This window comes from Anopheles funestus, chromosome 2RL (assembly GCF_943734845.2).
Source record: "Anopheles funestus chromosome 2RL, idAnoFuneDA-416_04, whole genome shotgun sequence".
In the NCBI taxonomy this organism is placed as follows: Eukaryota; Metazoa; Arthropoda; class Insecta; order Diptera; family Culicidae; genus Anopheles; species Anopheles funestus.
In genome coordinates, this window is record NC_064598.1 from 18,190,949 (window position 1) to 18,207,437 (window position 16,489).

Sequence of the window (16,489 nt, forward strand, 5' to 3'; positions counted from 1 at the left end):
ATGCTCTTCACGTCATTTTCTTTAATTTGTAATCAATCATTTCACAATCTAATTCAATTTTACCAGAGTTATTAAGAAACGGACAGAAATTAAACCTCAAAACGCTACATCTGAAGAGGAATTCTTATTCTAATTTATTTCTCTCTAAACTGTGGCTTGTGTTGCAGAACTTTTGATTGGTCAAACTGTTAGGAAACTAACATACCTCAACTAACTTCAACAATCTATTCCCGTCCGCTTTTTCATCCTCAATCTCTACAGGTAGAAAATTAAATTTCAAACCAACTTCTTACAGAGCGCGTTAGGGAATAGAACTTTTCAACATTCATTAAACGAACGGGAACTATGAAATGCATCATAAAGCACCATACACACCCTATACAGTGCTGAGGCTTCTCATCATCAAGTCTAGATAAGTGACAGCATACCTTTTCCTTCAGTTTTGCATAAACGTTTCCAATGCGCCAGAAGGCACTGCACCTCCGCCTCCTCGAAGATATGTGCAATTATACACAAATACACATCTCTACAAAGTTCAACTCATACCAATCCCCACCACAAACACACACACGCACATTGTTGATCGGAGTGGACTATAGCCACTCTTCAGCAAACCAGCTTCTCATACCGTTTCGCAAAATTTTAATGGTTCCAGGATAGTTTGCAGTGGTGTAGGACTTGGGCACAGACCTGTAAACGGTAAATATGGAAAATGGCAATGCTGGACACACCGCTCTCCTACCACACGCCTATTGTGCTTTTAATGCATCTCCCCACTGGTGTGTTGCCTTTCACATCCGGTTCTCAACTACAGAATTTATCATCACCCATGAAGAAAGCCCTTCAAGTACGGAGTAATGCATATATCATCATCTTTCACACAACACACAGTACACGCTCTTCTCGCCGTTTGCTGCTGACACAAAATTAGGTTAGCTATTTCGCACCACACACCGGTGCGGTATAAAGCACGCTCTTGGAAGCTTTATCGGTTTTTGTTTGGCTTTTTTCACATTCCACGTTACTAGTATGATACATAAAACCACATGCATCCGGATTTTGTTATACAAAAAAAAACAATGGCAATGAATCGTTGCTATTTTTCGAAAAGCTTTTGGCTTCATGTTAGGTCAAGTGTTCGTACCGATGAGAACGGTCCAGATGATCCAATGGCTCAGTGCTTGGTCTATTACACCGAAGGAAGAGGATCGGAATTCATCCGGACCTACCCACAACTTCGTAATTGATCAATCTTTGAAGAGATGTGTTACAAAAAAGCCTAATAGAACCATTTCATATAAGACTTCATGAGCACTTCATCGCCAAGAAGAAGAAATTGGAGATTTTAGTACTGATATTTTCTTGCAGAGTGAAGGTCTGCAGTCAATGAAAGTCGTTAACAACAAAAATATAAGAAAAGCCACGTGTTAAAAGTCAAACCGCCATCAGGCAACACCAGACCAACAGCGAGCGAGAGTGCGTGAATAATCTTAGTACAAGGTTTTCTATACAGTCTGTAGAACATGGCTCTGTAAGACGATGATAAAAACAAAGGTACAAACAATTACAATAGATGATTCCCTTTCCCTTCCCTCGCCCTTTCCATTTCCCAGCACTATCAGAGTGCGCCATCAATGAGCAACATAGTTTCAGTTTTAATCCACCCCCAACACGATATCCAACAGTGTGACTGTTTCCGCTTGGACTAGCCGCCGACCTACTCAGCAGGCAGGCACAACCTTCAAAATCACCTTGAGAACGAATCGGTTCGAAGAAGGGAAGCAAAACTGCCCCTAGTAATTATGATCCAAAAGTTTATGCCTGTGATATTTGGTAATGGTTCTCTCTCTAGGCGACCAAATCTTGTTCGCTTGCATTCTCAATCTGCATGACTCACTCCGTGTACTAACCGAATTTACGTCTTACAACTAAATCGGATAGCTTTGCCAAACCTTGACGCTGTTCGTCTATATGTTACTTGCTCCATCATCCAGCCAAAGTGTGTTCATCGGTTCTTAACGCGAAAAGCAACGCGTGTACTTTACACGACGCCGCTCAGCGTCGTTCCAAGTTTTTCCTTTTCCCATACCGAGGACATCGAGCACAGTAGTAAACGGTGAGTGTGTGTGTGGGTGCTTTTCTGGAGCGGAAAACAGTGGCCCAATAAATCCCGTGGAAACCCATTTCCATCGATTATAAATGCAAATCAGCCGCTCTCTCACCGTGGCGTGGTTACACTAGCCACCACCAAGCAAAAGAAACGTAAACTTTCTACGTAGTTTTTTGAAGCGGATTCTTTGGCGGAAGAAGCGAATGATACTTTTATTCTAATGAGAAAATTCTACGTTCAATTTCCACCTACATTAAAGTGTGTGGTGTGACGAAAGAACACAATTTCTCGATTTTCCATTATTGGGTAAGTTTCTGTGTGTGCTTGAATATATTATTCCACAATCGATAGCACTGTGCGACACATGTTGCATTTTATGGAACACTCTTGTTAATACACATTACAACATGTAAAGTTAACAACTTAACCCTAGCTTTCAATTTGTGTATTAAGATTTTTGACTCGGGAAAGTCAATTGTGTCAATCATTTCCTTATTTGCTTTAGTGTGGGCACCTTCTATTTTACTTTTTAAACCATTAGTAACAAGCTTACATTTCCTTTGCCAAATTTCCTTCAACTTACAATAAGAAAATCAGTAAAAATATATCGGTATAAAATCGAAAATCAAATACAAGTATAAAAGACTTAGTACTGTCGAGCTTTCAAGGGCTCACTTTGTCGGTCTTCTATAATCCTGCTCTGCACAGTGGTACTAGGGAGGCACAAAAATATTGAAATTGCGATATCGGTAATGTATATGAAGTTAGCATTTTCTTATAGAGGTTTTTTTTTATTTTAAGTACAGGAACAGTTAATTCTCCAGAATGTTTGTTATGTCTCATGAGATTGGATCTGAAATATGATTGCTTTTGTTTAATACTTCTCGATTGAAAGATCATAAAGTTAAATATATTGTCTTTTTTACATCGTTTGTTTGAAAACTAAACGCTATTGTGTAGCTTTAAATCAGCTAGAAAAAAAAAATTAAAATATCCACTAGGTCCATATCTCTTTAGCCACTGTGCAGCCGAGCCAACAGTTCACAGTAACAAACGAATGAGAAAACCGAAATGCCCCGGTAGTCTCCTGTGCGGGGGTAAAATAACGCTTCCATTTGATTGCGATGGGATTACATCAACTAAGAGCATCTACCATGGAACCCCCTTCTCAGCCACCAGAGAAAACTGTCGGTATCACGAAATATATCCCGGTTTTAACGCTGGCAGCCGCACGCCAGTTTATGAGAATCAAAGTTTATGAGAATGGAATTGTCCTTTTCTTCTTATGGGATTTCCCGACCAATGGTACACGATCGATCGGAAGAGGATAAATATTTCTATTTGTGTGGCAGCGAACTGTTGGTGAATGTTTAAAAAAACACTTCTGTTAAACCCGAATAGTCATCACATATTAAAGTACTGAACGTGCAATATTAGTAAAACATAAGTGGATAGAGTCCTAAGGGAATAACATTCCCACACTGCTATAAAACAATCAAATAAACTTAAAGTTAGTAACAATTGAGCTTTTCAGAAATTGAAATAGTTTGCATGATAAAAATATTTCTCATTGCACACTCTGGCTCCAGTAAGCAGTCCGGGTTTAGTCACATCGGTACACGAATACTATTCAGAACGGTTTATAGACCCTTATCACGTCACTCGCAATAGATTGTTGCCGAAAATGGTGGTAGCACCCTCAGCCTAACGTACGTCCTCCACAAGGAAACAAAAAAAAAACGAAACGGAAACAATAACTAGCAACAACAGCAGAGTCGAAAAAAAATGGTTCATGATCCTTATCAAAAACCAGAAGAATAACCACTTGACCATCGACCCACGCGCTCAAGAATTGGGAAAGGTGTTCACGACTTTTGGGCTGGTGGTTTCTTAAATTCATCACCATCGATATAGAACGTTAGAGCTCGGAAGCAATGTTTTGCATGATACCACGATCAAGAGGTAAAAGGTCATTTGAAGGATGAAGGGTAGAGGTGTGTTAGGATTTTCAACTCACACCTCAAAAGTCAGTAATGTTCACCACCCTCATTCAGGCAATGGTATCCTTCAATTCCGACCGATTAGAGCACAATGTACAAGAACGTGTGTATAAGGCAGGGTTTTTTTTCCAATCCAAACCTTACCATCGAAGGAAGGCTGTGATTACGGGGGCGACAAGGTGTTGAAAGAATCTTAATCTAAATCAAATATGTATCGTTATTATGGGTGTTATTTAAACTTCCGTGTAACCAAACAAAAATTATGCAGGAAAGATATTTAAGCAAGGGAATAAAAATTGGGCTTACGTAGTTGGACAAATGAATAATATAAAAAAACATTTCAAGATCCAAAAATATAAAATAAAGAAAAACAATTTTCAATTCTCACTGTCGTAGAACACAAAGCTGGCATAGCAGTACGTTCTTCAAGCTATCCCCTGCAAACAACTACAAAACTAGCAAAACAGAATAATCTACATGACACATACGGTGGCCGCGTACAGGCTTTCGCACCATATGCATCGGTCTCAAACTTCACCACGGATGACTAGTATCCAGCACAAAGCTCATTATGCATTCCGTCCCATACGCCTGTCTGACGTCTGCGTCCGGTTGGCAAAGTGCAGTTTACCCGTAGCCGACAGAATCAATAAACAACTGGAGATGAGCGCAAATCATGTTGCACCAAATGCGAAGAAGCAACCGCCACCATATGTGCGGCGGTTTTGTAGAGGTTTGACCTTCAACAATAGGTATCCCCTTTTTTACCAACACCCCTTCACCAACTTGCGACCATGACCGAGTGTAACAGCATAGAAGGATGGTAAACACGGACACGGGTGAGTTTCTCTAGGCACTTGTGCAAGCAACATTTCCTATTCGCCAAGATGACACAAACCGTGTTGACATAAGGGTTCAAAAGTATGCTCTCCATGTATGTAGATGAAGAACTATTTAAGCCATCGCTTATGTCGAGCAGTTCATCACTTAGAGATACGTCGGAGAAAGCGTACAGTGGAGTACATTTAATCGCCCTCCGCGACAGGATGACATCTTTGAGTGCTTCTCAGCTGGTGATACTGGTAATTTTGCTTCAAGTAAGTAATAGCATATTTCTGTACTGTACATCTTTCGTAACTCTTCTCTACTCCACTGCCAGTATCCAAGATATTCATTCGGCTTCGGTTGGTGGTTTCTATGGCCCATGACAGGTGTACTAACGGCTCTCCAGACAACAACGACTACAACATCTCCATCCGATGCCGTTTCATCTATCGTTAGTCAATCCGCCAATGGATTACAGATATCGCTTGGTAATCGTGAAAACAGCTCCACAGTCGGTGTGGATGGTGGGACGAATATTTCGAACGTGGAAGTTAACTACGCCCGTGAACTTCCTTTGAAGTATGATCATGTCTTCGCCACCCTCCAGGAAGAAGCGACCAACGAAATTAGATCCATATCGGATGGCACATTCTCACCCGATGTATGGATAGAAACCATTCTGGAAGCATACTACCGTGCGGCAAATGATAGTCGACAAGACAAATTAAGTGTACTTATCAACCAGCTCGGCGATCTAGAAGCCTATGCCGAAGATGTTGCGGCGATGCTCGATCGTATTAGGATCGCTTTCGGTATCGAGCTTAATCAAAGACTGCTGACACTAGACGCGGCAGTATTAAAATGCGCCCAAGGGCAAGAGGTTGTAGATGCGATTGCAAAGAAGGTGTTCCAAGGTAGCCGTGAGTGCATCGCGGATCGTCTCGAACGGGTAAGAAATGCTCAACAGGAAGCAGCTTACAATATGAGCCGTAAGCTCATAGAATGGGACGAAATGTATCTCAGAACCGAAATTGCAAATTGTCTGGAAGATGGTACCAATGCTATTTGGTCGGACAACGATTACCAACTCGCATGTATATCAAAGGTGAACTTATACTCTCTCTAGTGATGCATCTTATAGCAATTCTAATCGAACGTTTTCGCTGTTAGATTCTGCATGAGGTTCATCGTAAAACTTTGCTCATGCCACACACCGCACAGCAGTTAACGATGGAAGCAAACAACGAGTTTGGTACAGCAAAAGTGGACATGTTACAGTGCGCCAGTGACCTTGTAGAGCAAGCGAAAGAAAGCCTGGGTGATATATCTATCATCATTACAGACTGTCAAACACGTGCTTCTGAGCAACAAAATCAACAGAATGTTAATCAGCAGACTGACAGATCCTAGCGTTAAATGGCAGATTATAAAGATAAAAAGCCCTTACAACAGGTGCCTGTTGATCTACATTATAAAAACATCAAATAAACAATACATTAGCATCCTTGTCTTCGTATCTAGACTTTTAAAATTGATGCTCTCTTTACGACACAAATTCAATTGCTCTCTCTGGCATAAAACAAATATTTGAACAACTGTCGCAGTTTAAACAACTTCCACCTTTTTGGATATAAAAACAGACCGCATCTCATAAGGTGATCAGTTTGCATTGAAACGTGACCAAAAATGGGCGAATTATATCGGGTGCTGTTTACAGTATTTACTTTAGTGGTAGGGCTCCTTCTATTTCTATTACTTAACCTATCGAACTTATTACATGGCTTATAACCGCCCTCTTCCCACTCAGGTAATCTCACCACAAAATGGGTGTGATCCACTGTTCTATTATATTCCTCGTCCAGCACTATCGTCATCAGCTAGTGGATCAACATCATCCGCTTCTAGCCCAGTTCAGAATTCCAACGTTTCGATAGCGTTGGGAAATCGTATCAACACCGACACCGCCTTGGACGACTACGGTACCAATGTTGACGGACTGACGGTCAATGTCGTCCGACGTCGTCGTCGTCGCGATATTTGGAGCATTCCCTCGATTCTTGGTTCGAGCATCCAGAATGGATCATACATTGCGATCGACAACCAGATCTTCCCATTGCCGGACAATCTATCCAATGTGTCGCTCAACATTGGTTCTCTACCATATTCTCAGCAGATCCTCAACATGTCACAATCTTCGTTTATTCCAACTATACCGGAGAATTATACGAATGCTTTCCAATCGCTGGTGACCCGATTTCAAACGCTACCACTCAATGTTATGGACAACATCGTCCGATTGCTCTCGACCGGCTATCAGAACACATTCGGCCGTCTGTTTCTCGAACGCAGCTTTGAACGCCTTAACCAAACGCTCGAATATGGCCGAACAGAAGTACGCAACGGACTCAACAATCTTGTAAACCAAACTGGACAAGGATTTGAACAGATCATAGCGAGATTCAACGATTCATCATCAGCTGTTCAACGGTGTATTGGTAACAATTTGAACCCAACGAACGTGGCTAGATCCGTTGTGGACAAGGGTTACAACTGCGTCAATCGTAAGTGGCAGGAGCTGAACGAGCTGGCAGGAAACATTGGTGAAGACATCGTCGCTGCGGATAAAGGTGCCACCGAGTTTTTGGCTAATCTAACTACCTGCAATGGCGCGAACTTTAATGGTACCGATAACATGTCGACATTACGCCGTCAGTGTTACGTGCGCACTATTGTCTCCTTTCCCCAACCCCTTCTCTTCTTGCCAGTTTCGCTAGCAATAGATAGTACGAAGCTGTACGCTTCTGTGTCCGGACTGGAGGCAGACATAGGGGCATGTGCTGCTGAGGTTGCTCTCGAGATCGGTATGACCACCGCACAAATCGGTACGAAGTTTGTACTGTGTCAAATATTCTCCTAAACTCCGACGAACGGAGAAATCTGAATAAATTACAACGCTTCAAAACAGTTTTTGCCATTGAAGATCGTGTTAATGTTATTGAAATTAGAAAACAGATTCCAACTTAAAGATAAAAACGAACTTACCCAGCCTGAGTTCTCCGAAGTTGCCACAGCCGATCTTTTTGCCAACGCGGAAGTTTGGGCCCACCATCAGAACACCGGAGGACGAACTGACCGAATGTCGTGCCGAATACATACTGCTGCCGCCTCGTGCACCACCGCCTCCCCCTCCACCGCCACCACCTCCGCCGCCTCCGCCGGCTGTGTTTGATGCTCCAGCACCGGGAACACCGCTGTTCAAAAATGGGGAGAAAATATAGACAATAATATATGATTAATATAGTTCAAAAAAACACATTACTACAGAAATTCTTATCGGTTGCATGCAGCTAGAAAATTGTGTGGAATATTTTGATATTTGTAGAAATATACCTGAACTTCCTTTATTCTTCCAACGTGAGATTTATACACTTTATTGTGCATGTAAATGCAATGAAGTTATACAAAAATTTAGAGCAAACAAGTTACAGAAATGTGCTATTTAAAACAAAGGTAGAGTGCAAATGTTAACGGAACCAGTTTTTTTTTATTTGTTCAAGATGTGCATTAGTAGAAATTAAATAAAAATATAATAAACAAATAAGAACATTGTTAAGGATCGAAGGAGAAGGAGAAACAAGCGCGAACGAGACAGCTAGCGCGGCGCTGTCAGGACGAGGAGAGCGCAAGCGGAGTCAGTCTAACTCTAGCCTCCCTACGTGTAACATCTAACACACACATCTAACACAGTTACAGGGTTTTACACATGATAAGCTGCGGAGAGCCCACTTTTGGAAATCGCGCAAGCGAATATGAAAGTGCGGAAGGTTGATACGAAAACACCCAATATGTTAGCAAACCGCCCAATATAGATACGAAATCGCGTGCAATTGATATAAAATGTCAGATTGGCGAGGCGGTTTGAATGCTGGGTATATACTTGTCGGTTCGAGAGTTGAAAAATGTAAACAAATATTTTAAAACAATTTTTAATTAAATTACGTAGTTTGTGCATTCTAAAATTGAATAAAAATTAATGTTTAATAATATTACTGTAATATTATCTCACTCCACATGAAATTGTGAACTATAACTGTAAACTGTATTTCAAAAACATGCTACAGAAATCAAACATGAAAAGCGATATGGGTTAGTTAAGAAAAATTGATTCCATTTGTTCTTTTCAAGAGAGTCGTCAGTTTACTAGATAAATAATTAACACATTAAACCTAACATCTTACTATCTAATATATTATCTAAAACTTAATCTAAAATTTCCTCGCCTCTCAAACAGCGGGACATATATTGCCACATATTCGAAATGTAGCCATCGCAATCCTGTGCGGTAATCAGGCTCGAGCTATTTCTTATTGCTTCCATTAATTGATCCTCGTTTTCAGGATTTGTTCGTCGTACGAAATTTTTCCATTTGCTGAAAAGATTTTCAATGGGGTTTAAAAAAGGTGAGTAGGGCGGTAAATATAACGGTTTGTCTTCATCATTTCCGATAGCGATTCTTACATCTAGCGTTTTGTGGAAAGCCACATTATCCATTACGAGATATGTTCTGCTTATACTTTTGGAACGCAATGTGCTCTTCAGCTCTTCGATGAACTGTACGAACAGTTCACGGTTCACGGACCGAGTGTGTACGGTGTAATGCAGCACACCGTATCTATTCATCGCACAGATGATGGAGATGTTCCTGGTCCTTAGCTGTGGTACGGTGACGGTGGCCGGCGTACCTTTCCGAGATCGTCCTTTGAGCGTGCGCATGCTGACATTAAATCCAACTTCGTCCAGGTAAACTAGGCCACTGTCAGGAATTTCGCGCGCCACGTCATAAAATTGAGTGGCGTACATTTTGCGATCCTCGATGGTCGTCGGTGTGTTACGCCGCTCCGGTATTAGCTTCAACATTTTCAAGGAGTAGTTGAAGCCTTTTATTTCCCTCGCTATGGTCGTTGTTGAAACTCGCACACCGTGTTCCTGCATCAATTTTTGTTGCAGTGATTTCAACGTCACCGTACAGTCGTCATTGATCCAGGATTGCAGATCGCTTATGGCTTGCTGCGATAATAACTTCTCCCTGTTGCCACCACGTTTCTTGGCTTCGGCTTCAAATGTTTTTTGGTATTTTTTTACGATACCGTAGACGGTTGCAAGCTTGATATTGAGCATTTGGCTAATGGCAGCATGGGTTGCTCCATTTTCATACGCCGTTACCACGCGCTCTCTATCCTCATTGCTCGTAGTCTTACGACGTCGGGGTGCTTGCACTGCCCCGTTTTCACTTTGAGCTGGCTCCGAGCTTTGGCTAGAACTCATGTTTGCTGAAATGAAAAATAGCCGATTTGTGTTAGAGTTAGTTTGCTTCAGCCCTTTGCTCGATTGTAACTTACTTTACTCTTACACGGTACGTTTTAGAAGCAAAAAATCACCGGCAAAGAAATTACTGCTTTCGTACCCAAGCGCCTGCAAGACATGAAAAGGCACGGGAGTTTCAAACTTTTGCACTATTTTAAATGAACTATTGCACTATTTTAAACAAATACGTACCTTTCGGGGGATGATTGTACACACCAAAAACTAACACGCGATATGCTTTATTGAAAATATCCACAAAGCACACAAAATTCGCCAAAGATTTATCCGTAACACTGTAGACGCTTCGCTTGCTAGACCAATATGAAATATTTTTTCTACCTTAACGAATCTACCTCTCCCGTCAGAACAGTTTTTGAATGCGAGTGTATATACGCACTGGTTTAAATCTCCAATTTGAATTATTAGCATGTTTTTGAAATACAGTTTACAGTTATAGTTCACAATTTCATGTGGAGTGAGATAATATTACAGTAATATTATTAAACATTAATTTTTATTCAATTTTAGAATGCACAAACTACGTAATTTAATTAAAAATTGTTTTAAAATATTTGTTTACATTTTTCAACTCTCGAACCGACAAGTATATACCCAGCATTCAAACCGCCTCGCCAATCTGACATTTTATATCAATTGCACGCGATTTCGTATCTATATTGGGCGGTTTGCTAACATATTGGGTGTTTTCGTATCAACCTTCCGCACTTTCATATTCGCTTGCGCGATTTCCAAAAGTGGGCTCTCCGCAGCTTATCATGTGTAAAACCCTGTAATATACAAATAAAAGCGAATTCTTAAAAACGGATCTAACAGTTTACTACATAAAAAATTGGTCCTTCGAACCGGATGTGACATTTCGAACTCGAACAAAGTGTTACATCATCTTACCGCTTACCCGTACCCAGTGCTAACCAAGTGCTTACACAGACATAAGACTAGTGAATATTTGGAGGTTATACCCTAGTGTTTCAAACCGCTAAAATGTCGCTAATGCATACGCCAACAACTGTGCCTGTTTCTGCAATTGCGGAAAAGGACAAACGGAACCCTGACGAGGGCAACGATTCGGATGAGGAATCATTTAAGGGATTTCTTTCAAGTGTAGTTGAAAAATCAAAAAATGAACGCCAAATTAACCATCTGTTGCGACAATTGAAAAGTGTGGAGAACATCTACGACAAAAGGTGCTCAGATATATCTGCTTTGAAATTGCTTGCGGAAAGGTTAAAGGATCTTTCGTCTAATGCTTCACTAATATTTTCATCTATATTGGAAACCGCCGATAGTGCAGAAGTTCAAATAGAAGAAGAACGTTTCGCAGAAATAGAGGAACAAATATTTGACTTAAAACTAAAGGTAGAACAAAAGCTACAGACGTTGACAACAACGGTCAAATCAGAACGTACAGAAGCATCTAGTGCACAACCACGTCGAATTAAACTTCCTGAACTTAAACTACCCAGTTTTGATGGATCGATTCGAGATTGGCCACCATTTCGTGATGCATTTTGTTCCATAATAGATTCTGCTGAACATTTAACCGATCGAGACAAACTAACATACCTACAATCTGCAGTTACAAAAGAAGCTAAACGTTCGATTGAAAACATAAGCATAACTTCTGCCAACTACGCAATAGCCTGGAAGCTTCTTACAGATAAATACGAAAACAAGTACCTACTACGCAAGGCTTATTGTGATGCGCTGTTTGAAATAGCCCCTATCAAAAAAGAGTGTCCGGAAATGCTGAACAATTTGATCGACGAGTTCGAACGAAATCTTCGTATGCTCCAGAACGAGGGAGAAAATCCCGAGAATTGGAGTACGCTTCTGGTTTTCCGTCTCACTTCCTTACTGGATTCAACCACGCTGCGACAGTGGGAGTTAACACGAAACAGCACGCACATACCCACATACGCCGATCTGATCGAGTTTCTCAGAAATCATTGCAGAACGTTGCAATCGGTGAAAAAAGTGTTCGTCAACGCTACGGAAGAAAGCCGCACAAAGCAGAACGAAAAAGGTGCAGGAAAGAAAACACACACTGTACATACAACAGTAACGGATTCAACGAAATGTGTTTTTTGTACCGAATCCAAGCACTCGCCTTTTGTATGCCAAGCTTTCAAAATTTTACCTGTCGTCAAGCGTAAGGACATAGTGAAAAACAAGTCATTATGTTTCAACTGTTTTTCGCCAAACCATCGGATAAGCCAATGCAGTTCCAGCTCTTGCCGTGTGTGTGGAATGAGACATCATACCATGTTACACGAGGAAGTTGAAACGCAGCGATCACAGGTATCACCAGTATCCAGCCAAAAGGTTGCTGAACCATCGCCATCTGTTTCCCACGTGTATATGAGCAAATCTTCAGACTTACCAACAACAATTCGTACCAATATCTTACTACAAACAGCAATAGTGCAAATATTTGATTCATTCGGACAACCACACCAGGTACGCATTTTGCTGGATTCCGGTGCGCAACTAAACATCATATCTCAACGACTGGTTCAACGCCTACGATTAGAAAAACGTAGTGAAATGTATCGTATTGGAGGGATTGGAAAAACAAACGTATTATCTCACCATCACGTAACTATAACCATTCAATCCATCCACTCTGATTTCACTTCAACCCTCAAATGCCATGTGTTGCCAGAAATAACAAACGATCTACCTTCCAGTAAAATCGACGTCACTTCATGGAACTTACCCTCCAACATAAAGCTAGCGGATCCTACATTTTTCCAACCCGGAAAAATCGATGTTCTAATGGGGATCGATTTGTTTTACAAGGTTATTGAGGAAGGCCTAATCAAACTCACAGACCACAGAACAATGCTGCAAAAAACCAGCCTTGGTTGGTTGGTCGCTGGACAACCAACAACTGTAAATTCTCCAGATACAGACACCTACCACGCCTTGCACGCATGCGCTATTGAAGACCAAGTAGCCAGATTTTGGGAGTTAGAATCTTGCCAGAACCAAAAGGGCATGTCAGTAGAAGAAACCACTTGCGAAGATCATTTTCTTACCACCCATACACGAAATTCAACTGGTCGATTTGTAGTCAGACTACCCACTAAACCTGATACCCTTTGCAAATTGGGTAATTCATTTCCTCCTGCAGAGAAAAGATTAAACCAGCTTCTAAACAGATTCCAGAAAAACCCAGAACTCAAACAAGCTTACGCCGATTTCATAAGCGAATACATCCAACTCGGACATATGGAGGAAATAGATTTGCCATCTGACGACAGACCATCCTACTTCTTACCTCACCACAGTGTATTGCGTCCTGATAGTCTGACAACAAAACTACGAGTAGTTTTCGACGCATCCTGTCCTTCTGATACCGGTGTATCATTAAATGATACGTTAATGGTAGGACCGACCGTGCAAGATGATCTTATTTCGATTATACTGAGGTTTCGAATGTCTAAATATGCCATAATAGCAGACATCGAAAAAATGTATAGGCAAATCCTAATGCATGAATCTGATCGTCCGTTACAACGAATATTGTGGAAAGCTGAATTCAACGAACCTACCCGAGTTTATCAGCTTAAAACAGTAACGTATGGCACATCTGCTGCACCGTATCTGGCAACCCGATGCTTAAAACAACTTGCAAAAGAAGGTCAACAAAAATATCCCATCGCTGCAGAAGTGTTAAACAGAGATTTTTACATGGACGACCTACTGACAGGAGTAGACGATTTGGAACATGGGAACATACTTTGTCTTCAACTAATTTCCCTCCTAGAATCAGCTGGTTTTCTGCTTCATAAATGGGCGTCGAATGATGCAGAGCTACTAAAGAATATTCCCAAAAACTTACAAGACGAACAGACTATCGTGAAGCTTGATGAAACCCTAAAACCAATAAAAACCTTAGGACTGAAATGGGATACCAATAATGACACCTTTCTAATCGACGCACCGCAGTGGCAAGAAATAGTCTACGTCACCAAAAGAAGCGTACTGTCCGACACCACACGATTGTTTGATCCTTTGGGAATGGTTGGACCGGTTATATTGCTAGCCAAACTCTTCTTGCAAGAACTGTGGAAGGAACAGCTAACTTGGGACGAACCATTGTCACATGAATTTCAACAACGTTGGGTGCTCATCCGCAACAATATGGCACAGCTCCATGATCTTTCAGTACCAAGATGGGTAATATCTACAACTAAACCAGAACGCATCGAGCTGCATGGATTTTGTGATGCCTCCGAGCGAGCTTATGGAGCATGCATTTACGTACGTACAATAGTTTCAGACAGTTTCTCATCTCATCTTCTTATATCCAAATCACGCGTGGCTCCAATAGGCAATTCAAAGAAGGAGAGGAAACTCAGTTTGCCCAGATTGGAATTGTGCTCCGCGCATTTGCTGGCTCATCTTTACCAAAAGGTGCGGACCGCAATGCACTCTGACATTCCATCCTACTTTTGGTCAGACTCGACAATAGTTTTACACTGGCTAGCATCTCCATCATCCCGCTGGAAGAATTTCATCGCGAATCGAGTCTCTGACATACAACATCTGACTTCAGAAAATTGGCATCATGTTCCTGGCACACAAAACCCTGCAGATTACATCTCACGAGGAGTAAACCCGGATCAATTAAAGGATTGTCATAGCTGGTGGGATGGACCAGAATGGCTAACCCAATCATCACACTTCTGGCCTACTCAACCGCGCTCACCTGATCCTCTACTTAATAGTGATGTTCTGGAAGAACGAGTCACCTTAATCAGCCAACCTCTACCGCCGAACGAAATATTCTTACTCTGCTCATCTTACACCAAACTACAACAACGTGTCGCGTGGATACGTCGCTACCTACATAACATCAAACCCGCTAATAAGGAAAAGAAACTGAAGCCATACCTAAGCCTGCAAGAACTCAACGATGCAACCAAGGTTCTTGTACGTATAGCTCAAAGGGAGAGTTTCGCTGACGAATTCATTAGCCTTACCAAATCCGGACAAGTTAACCCAACTTCACGCTTAAACGCTTTAACTCCTTATCTGAAGGATGACTTGCTTCATGTAGGAGGACGACTTCGACATGCCAACGTATCTGAGTCCAGAAAACATCCACTAATTTTACCCGCCAGTCATCCACTTACCCTGCTGATTGCCGAACATTACCACCGTAATCTTCTACACGCTGGACCGCAGCTGTTGATTTCTTCAATTAGGGAAAAATCTTGGCCGTTACGAGCAAGGAATCTGGCTCGCCGAGTTGTTCATTCCTGCGTAAGATGCTTTCGCTGCCGACCTTCTACCTTAGAACAACTGATGGGAGATTTACCTCGAGAACGCGTCACTCCAACAATGCCTTTCTTACGCACTGGTGTGGATTTATGTGGACCGATATTTTACAAATATCCACATCGTAAGGCGCAACCAATCAAGAGTTATGTGGCCATTTTTGTATGTCTGGTTGTAAAAGCAGTACACATCGAATTGGTTGCTGATCTCTCAACGAACGCTTTTCTGACCGCACTTCGTCGCTTCGTGTCACGACGTGGACGACCGCAGCTCATCGAATGTGACAACGCGAAAAACTTTGTTGGAGCATCGCGAGAACTTGTTCAACTGGCAAAACAGTTTCGGGATCAACAGTGGCAGCAGACAATTTCAAATTCTTGTGCCAAGGATGGAATTGACTTCAAGTTCATACCTCCGCGTTCTCCCAATTTTGGGGGATTATGGGAAGCGGCTGTGAAGTCTTTCAAGACTCATCTCAAACCTACTATCGGAAACACGATCCTAACGTACGAAGAACTAACCACCCTACTAACTCAAATCGAATCGTGTTTAAACTCAAGGCCGCTCACACCACTATCATCAGACCCGAATGATTTTGAAGCACTAACCCCTGCCCATTTCCTGATCCATAGACAACAAATGAATCTAGCAGAACCGTCCTATGAGACTCTTCCTACCAACCGATTGAATAGGTATCAACTAACCCAGGAATTTCTACGTCGCTTGTGGAAGCGATGGTCGACTGATTACCTATCCGGATTACATCCCAAAACTAAATGGACCCGTCAACGGGATAATATCACCGTAGGCACCATGGTTCTCGTAAAGGAAGACAATCTTCCTCCGCTAAAGTGGTGTCTAGGAAGAGTCATCAAAGTCATAA

At 41.7% G+C, this 16,489-nt stretch overlaps 4 protein-coding genes across 27 annotated transcripts in view; 2 read left to right on the forward strand and 2 right to left on the reverse strand.

The window, feature by feature from the left end:
* Positions 1 to 16,489, reverse strand: part of LOC125762476 (casein kinase I) — an 84,482-nt gene that overhangs the window by 35,711 nt on the left and 32,282 nt on the right. For all 22 annotated transcript variants that reach the window (XM_049424604.1, XM_049424600.1, XM_049424603.1 and 19 more), the window contains one exon: positions 7,978 to 8,186. In XM_049424604.1, coding sequence (XP_049280561.1) covers positions 7,978 to 8,186 — 209 coding nt within the window. The remainder of the gene's footprint in view (positions 1 to 7,977; positions 8,187 to 16,489) is intronic.
* Positions 3,365 to 6,451, forward strand: LOC125762478 (uncharacterized). Of its 2 annotated transcripts, none has more exons than XM_049424624.1 (3): positions 3,365 to 5,207; positions 5,270 to 6,040; positions 6,106 to 6,451. In XM_049424624.1, the coding sequence occupies exons 1-3, from the start codon at positions 5,034 to 5,036 to the stop codon at positions 6,343 to 6,345; spliced, it is 1,185 nt and encodes a 394-aa protein (XP_049280581.1). In that variant the 5' UTR covers positions 3,365 to 5,033; the 3' UTR covers positions 6,346 to 6,451. The 2 variants fall into 2 exon arrangements, with proteins under 2 accessions (XP_049280581.1, XP_049280582.1); XM_049424625.1 differs by having other exon boundaries at positions 3,365 to 5,192.
* On the forward strand, positions 6,549 to 7,914 carry LOC125762479 (uncharacterized). The gene is made up of 2 exons (XM_049424626.1): positions 6,549 to 6,666; positions 6,743 to 7,914. Exons 1-2 carry the CDS (start codon positions 6,622 to 6,624, stop codon positions 7,850 to 7,852), a joined length of 1,155 nt encoding a protein of 384 aa, XP_049280583.1. The 5' UTR covers positions 6,549 to 6,621; the 3' UTR covers positions 7,853 to 7,914.
* On the reverse strand, positions 9,062 to 10,496 carry LOC125762482 (uncharacterized). Of its 2 annotated transcripts, none has more exons than XM_049424629.1 (2): positions 10,335 to 10,496; positions 9,062 to 10,265 (listed from the first exon to the last, which is right to left on the reverse strand). In XM_049424629.1, exon 2 carries the CDS (start codon positions 10,258 to 10,260, stop codon positions 9,196 to 9,198), a length of 1,065 nt encoding a protein of 354 aa, XP_049280586.1. In that variant the 5' UTR covers positions 10,261 to 10,265; positions 10,335 to 10,496; the 3' UTR covers positions 9,062 to 9,195. The 2 variants fall into 2 exon arrangements, with proteins under 2 accessions (XP_049280586.1, XP_049280587.1); XM_049424630.1 differs by having other exon boundaries at positions 9,277 to 9,364; positions 9,454 to 10,496.